This window comes from Colobus angolensis, unplaced genomic scaffold, assembly GCF_000951035.1.
Source record: "Colobus angolensis palliatus isolate OR3802 unplaced genomic scaffold, Cang.pa_1.0 Scaffold12, whole genome shotgun sequence".
In the NCBI taxonomy this organism is placed as follows: Eukaryota; Metazoa; Chordata; class Mammalia; order Primates; family Cercopithecidae; genus Colobus; species Colobus angolensis.
The window spans coordinates 5,096,865-5,105,569 of NW_012113141.1; the positions used below are offsets into that span (position 1 = coordinate 5,096,865).

Below are 8,705 nucleotides of genomic sequence, written 5' to 3' on the forward strand. Positions count from 1 at the left end.
AAAAAAAAAAAAGAAATTCTATAATTTGAATACTATATTGTAGTGAAAATGAAATAGATCTACGCATTTTCTTTTTTGTGGAGGGCTTTCCAGTAAAAACCAGAAAGCCTTCTAGACAAATTCTAAAAGGCATAAAAGTAATCTACACATTTTCAACGTAGATAAACCTTCCTAGCAAAAAACTAACCCAACAATATAGAGTGGTCCCTCTTTAACCATAGCTTCCTTGTCTACCATTTCAGTTTCCCACAGTCAAATGTGGTCTGAAAATGTATTCTGAGAGACAAAGACCACATTCACATAATTTTTACTACAGATTGTTTTAATTGTTCTGTATTACTAGTTGTTGTTAATCCCTTACTGTGCCTAATTTATAAACTAAACTTTATCACAGGTATGTATGCATAAGAAAAAACATACTATATATAAATAAGGTTTGGTCCCATCCACAGCTTCTGGCATCCCCTGGGAGTCTTGGGACACATCCCCCAAGGATAAAGGGAAAGACTGTTGGATACAATATTTGCAAAATGTTTAAAATATCCAAAACAACACTCTATACACACTGCTGACGCTTCCAGTCACATGCAGGGGAGGAAAAAGACCTAAGGGGGAGGAAAAACAAGTCCAGGAAGGTGGCTGTCTATGGCGGCAGCTGGATTGTTAGCTTCCATTTCTTAACCTGGGTGTTGCATACACATGTGTTCATGATAATCTTCCACTTTTAAAATGTTTCACAATTTAAGGAGCAACAGGCAAAACAGTCAGTAGAATATACTATTATGTGTGTCAAAAAGAAAAAAGGCAGAAGGAACTCACAAATAGGGTGTACCTCTGCAGGCTCCTAAGGGAGCTGCTACCAGGCTGTCTGAGGAGGGCCTGGGGACAGCAGTGGCGGGGACAAACCTTGTACTCTACACTCCATTCTACTTACTGACCTGGCTTCCCTCGTCCATCTATTATCCACTCTAAACAGCTCGCCTCCATTTATGAATGGGGGAAAACGAACTAGGGGTCTGGAACAGACTACCTCAGGTCCAGGGTCAGTGACAACAGGTCTAGACCGAAGCATTCAGGTTACCAGGAACCAGCTCTGATCTGCTGGGCTGCTCTGATGTCAAGATCACCTAGCAGCTAAACCTAGTTTGGCTACCTAGAGTATGAACTGCCTACCAACTCCCTCCTAACTGCTGTGTACCTACCATGGCTTGTTTTCCTGACTCACTAATTATACCCAGCACGTATGTTTTTAATAAGTCAATTTAATTTTGTTAAAGTCACAACGTCCTTTGAAACGAAAGATGCCAAGGGAAATCACAAAATCAAGGTCAGAAAATAGGTCGCTGTGCTGGGGGGACAAAGATATTGACAATACATTATTTGTATTAGTGGTACAGCAACAAACAATACTAACTAAACCCTTTTCTGTATTCACCTAATTTATTAAAGGTAAACAGCAGCCCAGTGAAATAGGAATGATTAATGCCACTTTACAAATGATGAAATACAGGAGACTTTAAGCAACTTGCCCAAGGTCATATGGCTACTGTCAGCAATGAGATAATGTGAAACTTCCACTCCACATTGTCATCTTCTCCCAACATACAAAATTACAAATGCCATAAAGTTATTTTTTGGAACTTCATGTAATAAAAAAACAAAGCAATTAGTACTTTTGCAACAGTCAAAATCTTCATCCCAGTCACTGTATTTATCATCACTGTTTTAAAGCCTTTAAAAAAAAAAAAAGGCCAGGTGCGGTGACTCACACCTGTAATCCCAACACTTTGGGAGGCCAAGGCAGGCAGATCACTTGAGGTCATGAGTTCGACACCAGCCTGGCCAACATGGCAAAACCCCATCTCTACTAAAAATACAAAAATTAGCCAGCATGGTGGTGGGTGCCTATAATCCTAGCTACTCGGGAGGCAGAGGCGGGAAAATCGCTTGAACCCAGGAAGTGGAAGTGGCAGTGAGCCAAGATCGCACCACCGCACTCCAGCCTGGGGACAGAGCAAGACTCCATCTCAAAAACAACCTGTCAGGTTTTTCCCTTTCGGATGCCTCTCTCTCACAAGGGAGAGCTGCTCTCCTCTCTCCTTTCTTCTGCCTATTAAACTTTCTGCTCCAAAAAAAAAAAAAAAGAAAGAAACAAAACAACCTGTCAAATGTACTTCAAGGACGTGAGAAATCACTGATTTGTTAAAACAAATAAACCCTTCTTTCTTCAGGAATTATACTCTTATTTTCACAGAATAAAACTGATTTACTATTGACAAACAGGAGATTTATCCAAAATCCCTGACAGGCCAAGACGTGAAGTTCCTACTGATTTTCAGCAGGCCAGGCTATAAATTCATATGTTATTGAAAGAAAATATATAATACCTTCTAGCATGCCCAGAAAACACACCTGTCTTAGTATGGGGTAGACAACATTCAGCTGGCTAGCCACCACACAGCTGACAGCTATCAGAGCATCTAAGCTTAAGGGAGCACCTGCCACATTCCAGGCACCATCCCTCATGCCTTACACCTAGCTCATGAACACGCTCCTTTTTCCACCAGAGGACTCACCCAACAGCAATAGCCTCCATGATCCCATTTGTAAAAGTTCGAAACTGCAGCCTTTACATCTATGTGTTCAAAGGTTAACAAAAATGTTTCCTTTGGGGCAAGTGGGACAGGGCAGTGAATGGGTGAACAGGGGCCTCTGGATGCCTGGATGCCACTGCTCTGCTCCCCAACCTCGGGGGCTGCTTACATGGGCGGGCTCACTTTGTGGTAATTCATCAAGTTGTCTACTTAATCTTCCATGTATGTAACTTACATTAAGTTTTTAAAAGTTAAGAGGTCCATGTTGACAGAGGGATACGGAAAAAGCGAGCACTGTAGAGTCTTGGGTTCTGGTCCTGGCATCCCCAGTAAATGGTCTGTGATTTGGGAGAATCACCTCTGGGCACCTCCAGGTCTTCATTCCTTACAAAGGGGTTAGATTAGATGCTCTCCAATTCTCTCACGGTGCCATGGCTTTGCTTTCGCTTTTAGGTGGGTAAAAAAGAGGGGCAGCTGGATGGGCAAAGTAACTCAAAAGCAAGGGTCTCTACCATTAGGACATCACTGAAACACAAAATATAAAGCCCGTCCTGATTCAGGGGGGCACCCTGTACTACAACAGTGTCACGAAGAAAGTTCTAAATGCCTCCCGGGCAGCAGACAATAGCTGCAGTCACCAGGCACTTTCACTAACAAAACTCATTATCATGTCTAGAAATTTTAGGAGTAACAATTCCAAAAAAATCACAAAGGGGCCACAGCTGTGAAGGCCAGGCAGCATTCAAACACTGTTATCAGCACTGACTTTGGCCTAATCCTAAAGGCAGGAAAGCAAAGTTAGACCAAGGCCATTACAACACCTCCCATTTACCAGAGTTTTCAGGGAAGAGGGTCCCTTGGTTAACTAAATATTGTGGTTAACCATAAGCCCACACATACCTGAGGTGGATTTTACATTTCCCAAGACACAATTAAGTCCCCTTTGGGTGATGTGAGTGAATCAGAACTCTTAAGGGTCTTGTGAAGAGTGACTCAACGTCAACAAGAACAATGGATAATGTAAAAAGTAAGAAAAAAATTGCTCTGAATCAGTATAAAAAATTCAGAGACCAGCATTAGTTTATTATACAGACCATTGAATAACAGCAGTATAAGCCTGAATATAAAACCAAAATGATTTTTTTTATAAGCAGATCGCCTTTCATTGTGCACAGGTAAAACAAATTTAAGAGCTTGGTACAGGGTCAAGAGACATTCTTGAGAGCTGCTGAAAGCTAACTCATTTCTTTGGTTTTGCAACAACCCTGTCATCCACTTTGTTACTGTTTATTAAAATCTGGGTAGCTGCATGGTGGCTAAAATGGCAGCCAGCCCTTAAATTACATATAGTTACTAGGAAACAGAAATTGTGGTGGGGATTGGGTGTGGTGTCTCACGCCTGTAATCCTAGCACTTTGGAAGGCTGAGGTGGGAGAATGGCTTGAACTCGGAAGGCGAAGGTTGCAGTGAACCGAGACTGCGCCATTGCACTTCAGCCTGGGCAACAAGAGCGAAACTCCATTTCAAAAACAAATAAAAGAACAAACAAAACACAAACGGCCAATAGTGTGCAAGACTTTCTTTTCTCTTTTTTTTTTTTTTTTTTAACAGGTGGGGTCTTGCTATGTTGCCAAGGCTGGTCTCCAACTCCTAGGCTCAAGCGATCCTCCCACCTCGGTCTCCCAAAGTGCTGGGATTATGGGCATGAGCCACCGCGCCCGGACACAAGATATTTCAAAGCAAGTGAAATGAGGACTCCATGGCAAAATAACTGGACCACACAACCCTATATCGCCTTCAATACCTATGAGAATTAAGCTCTGATTTTTTTTTTAGCCTGCCCAAATTCCTATCTAAGGGGTCTAGGCAGTCATACCCTACAAACCATAAATTCTCATCAGATGGGTTTTATTTGACCCTATATATCGTGACTTACTTTCCAATCTGACTCTGGCATAACATTATGAGACAAGGAAAAAAAAAATCAAAATATTTAAGCCCAAAATATATTTCCTTGCCATATCTTGAAATTGCCCTGCAAAGTCTCTTGTGGGAAAAATCCACATTCTATAGAGAATCCCCTTCCCCCTATGTTTTCCTTCCCAGATCCAGGAGATAATCAACTAAGAGCCAGACACCCTTTCAGGTCCATAGAAACATTTTACAACGTGCTCGCTCTCTTAAGTTGGCTACCTGAGAGCTTCCTCTGCACAATAAAACTTGGTCTCCACAATCCTTTATCTTTACTTGAATATTTTCTTTTTATTGATCCCAGGTCTTCAGATAAACTCAACCAACTGTCAACTAGAAAATGTTTAAATTTACCTATGGCCTGGAAGCCCCCCGCCGCTTTGAGTTGTCCCGCCTTTCTGAACCAAACAAAGCATTCTTAAATGTGTGTGATTGATGTCTCATGCCTCCCTAAAATATGTAAAATCAAGCTGTACCCAGACCACCTGGTGCACATGTTCTCAGGACCTCCTGAGGGCTGTGTCACGGGCCATGGTCACTCATATTTGGCTCAGAATAAATCTCAAAATATTTGAGTCTGACTCGTTTTGTCAGCACCTAGAATCCGGAGTAAATATATATGCAAACGTCAACACAGATGATACACATGTGCTTCCTGCAGCTTCGCTACCCTTACAGACAGGCAACTGAAGCCAACCGCCAAAGTGTCCTGCGGGACGGGGCTCCGGTCCACCTCCATCACGTGCGTCCAGCACAGGCACAACACAGCTGCCCAAGGGGTCACCCTACAAGACCCACCCCACAGTGGAAAGCGCAGCCTGAGGGAAGGCCTCGGGGCCCCCACCGCGCAGGAACCCACTCGAGCCCCGAGGGAGATGCTGCCCAGGGCCTGGGCCGCCCTCCTGGGGGCATTTTCGCAGTCCGCCCCCGCAGCCCCCGGTCGCCGGTCGCCCAGAGAAAGCCGGCGAACGCGCCTGCGCAGTGCGCGCCCCCTCGCCAACCCGGGCAGGGGGAGCAGAGGGACCAGGCCCGGCACAGCCCACACTGGGGCCGATGGACGCTGCGAGGCACCTCCTCCCCAGACTGAGGGTCCCAGGGCTTACCCGCGCCCAGGAGGCTGGCCAGGAGGAAGAGAGCGTACATAGCGCCGCCTGACTCCGCAGTCTGCAATGCGGAGCGTCAGCTGATGCCCGCAGATATAAATCTGCCCTGCCCCGAAGCCGTCCAGTGCGCAGGCGCTAACCCCGCCCAGTCCGGGCCTGCCCGGGCTCATCAGCACCCTGACTCAGCGCCTCTGAGGGCGCCTGCGCGAAGGGGAGGCCAATTAGGAGACAATGGGAGGAGCGAAGGGAAGGGCTATGGAGAGGAGTGAGGAAGAACTCGGAGAAAGGGAAGGGAAAAGTCATAAAAGAAAAACCCTACTAATAGGTCAGAGATTATATATGTAAAAATACCTTTTAAATCTCCACATTGTTGGCCGCCGCGGTGGCTGACACTTGTAATCTCAACACTTGGGAGGCCGAGGCGGGCAGAGAGTTCAAGACCAGCCTGGGCAACGTGGTGAAACCCCATCTCTACAAAAAAAATACAAAAAAATCAGCCCGTTGTAGTAGCGGGTTTCACACAGAATAGCTTGAAGTTTCACAGAGAATAAGTAGTTGTGTAACGGTGAGGGGACAGGACTCACTCCTGGCCAGGAGCACGTGGGGGCAGGTGGTGGCACCTGGTTAAAGGCAAGTCTGGGCTGGGCATGGTGGCTCACACCTTGTAATCCCAACACTTCGGGAGGCCGAGGTGGGCGGATCACGAGGTCAGGAGTTCGAGGCCAGCGTGACCAATATGGTGAAACCCTGTCTCTACTAAAAATACAAAAATTAGCCAGGTGTGGTGGCACACACCTGTGGTCCCAGCTACTCAGGAGGCTGAGGCAGGAGAATCGCTTAAACCTGGGAGGTGGAGGTTGTGGTGAGTCAAGATCACGCTACTGCACTCCAAAAAAAAAAAAGTTTAAGCCTCACATTGTGGTACGGTTAAAGATGTAATACCATTCCTCACCCAACATAAGAGATCATAAGAGTCACAACCAACGCTCCTGTGGCAAGAGACGGCTTAAGAGAAAAGCATAACAAATTTATGTAATCAACGTTTTATGTGACATGGAAGCCTTCAGAAACTAAGACCCAAAGACTTAGGGAAAACTTAATTTTTATGCCGAGGTTCGATGAAAACCGAACATGTAGAAACATGCTCAGCCAAGGGTGTGGTTTCATGGTTATAGACTGAGAGGAAACCCAGCAAGGGCTGTCGGTTCAGATTCTCCTAGGCCTTTGTGAAGCATTCCTTCCTCCCGGGTAGGGGGCAGGAACTTTTAGAAGGAGGGTCTTCAAAGGAGAAAGCAGAAGAAAAGAGATTGACCTTTCTAGGTTTTATGGATGGCTTTGGGGCACAGGCATTTTAGATTCTATGACCCGCCTTGGGGAAGAGGAATTTGAGTTTCTGTGACTCCTTTTGAGGGAGAAAGAGAGGCAAGAGACAGGAGGGCAGAAGAAGGCCAAGGTCTTTGTTGTGACCTTCTAATTTCCGTTAGTTCAAAGTAATCAGCATGTCAAAGTGCCATATTTTGGGGTATGTTTTCTCAGCCCCAACAAGTCAAAAAGGTTAACAATGTATACAAGTTCTTACAGTTAGGATTCAGACTTACCACTGGACCCACACTGTCTCCTAAATCATGTTTCTAGTACTTAGAAGCAGCTTTATTCTGTGCCCTCCTTTCCCTCTTAACATGTCACGGGTGCAATCCCTTTCATGAGACTGTGGGTCTCCCCATGAGCCACAGACAGGCTTTTCAGTATTAAAAACATCCCCTCCCAAGGCTCCACCATGGTTTGTCCATGGAGTTAGAGGCAGTGGAGGAAAGAGACTGAGGAGAAAAACAAGAGAGAGGAGGAAGTGCCTCAGCCTCTGGAGAAGGGAACGAGAAGCAAAGCCAGAATCTGAGAACCCAGCTAAAAATCCGCCTTGCTGGAAATGGGAGCCGTGCTACCATGTCCAGCCGCCACCTGAATCCAGAATAAGAAAGGAAGGCCTGGGTGGCCCACACAAAGCCAGTCACCCTCTGCCTGTGGCTGCTCCTGCCAGGTCCTGAACAGAGAATGATGGCCCCCTCCAGAAGGACAGGAACCTGCCAACCCCAAGGCAGGGAAAGGAGGGGAATCTTAGCCCCTTAGGTCAGGCACTTAGAGGTCATTTAGTCCCGTTCCGTCATTGTACCTGTAGGGAAACTGAGCCCAGGAGAGGGCAGGACATTTATCCAAGGTCACACAACAGATAGAGACAGAACCTGGCCTGAAGCCTAGTTTCCTGACCTAGGGAGGGCAAACCTACAGTTCTTTCCATTTCCTCCAATCTGCAATCCCCTCTGGAGAACAGCTCCAGGGACTAAGGCCTCAGAACCTTCAGTTCTGCTGCCCTGCAATCTCCCTAAGCTCCCCCCCACCTCCGGCCCCCACCACAGCTCTGACTTCCTCTGGGGAGCCAGATGGGGAAGTGTGCCTCATGCACCACCGTGGGCCATGTGAGACAGCTGAGTGAGTTGGGACAAGATGTGGTCTCAACTGGATGCCTCACAGGTCGGCCTCAGTGGCCAGATGGAGACTTCGTAGCTGCTCCGCCTTTGGGCTTTCCAGGCCAGGCAGAAGTATGAGGCAGACCACACAACAGCTGGTTAAAAGCAAGGGAGCTGGGGCTCTGGGACAAATCCCCACTCCTTCAGCTACTTGCAGATGGAGGAGCAAAGCATTCCAGTGTTCCATGCAGAGGTTACAGGACTCCAAGCCAAAAGGAAGCTCAGAGACCTCAGATCATCCCCTCTCATCTGGTAGAGCTACTGACATCTCAGGGCTGGTTAACAACAAAGCCTGAACCAGGACTCGTGGGGTTTTTTTTGTTTGTTTTTCTGTTTTTTTTGGAGATGGAGGCTCACTCTATCGCCCAGGCTGGAGCGCAATGGTGCGATCTCGGCTCACTGCCACTTCCACCTCCCAGGTTCAAGCGATTCTCCTGCCTCATCCTCCCGAGTAGCTGGGATAACAGGTGCACGCCACCACACCTGGCTAATTTTTTTGTATTTTTTGGTAGAGA

At 46.6% G+C, this 8,705-nt stretch overlaps 1 protein-coding gene across 3 annotated transcripts in view; it reads right to left on the reverse strand.

Annotated features, from left to right (window-relative positions):
- The window catches only part of PSAP (prosaposin), a 35,130-nt gene extending 29,269 nt beyond the window's left edge, over nt 1-5,861 (reverse strand). For all 3 annotated transcript variants that reach the window (XM_011927668.1, XM_011927662.1, XM_011927659.1), the window contains exon 1: nt 5,669-5,861. In XM_011927668.1, coding sequence (XP_011783058.1) covers nt 5,669-5,708 — 40 coding nt within the window. In that variant the 5' untranslated portion in view covers nt 5,709-5,861. The remainder of the gene's footprint in view (nt 1-5,668) is intronic.
- Between the last annotated feature and the right edge of the window lie 2,844 nt (nt 5,862-8,705).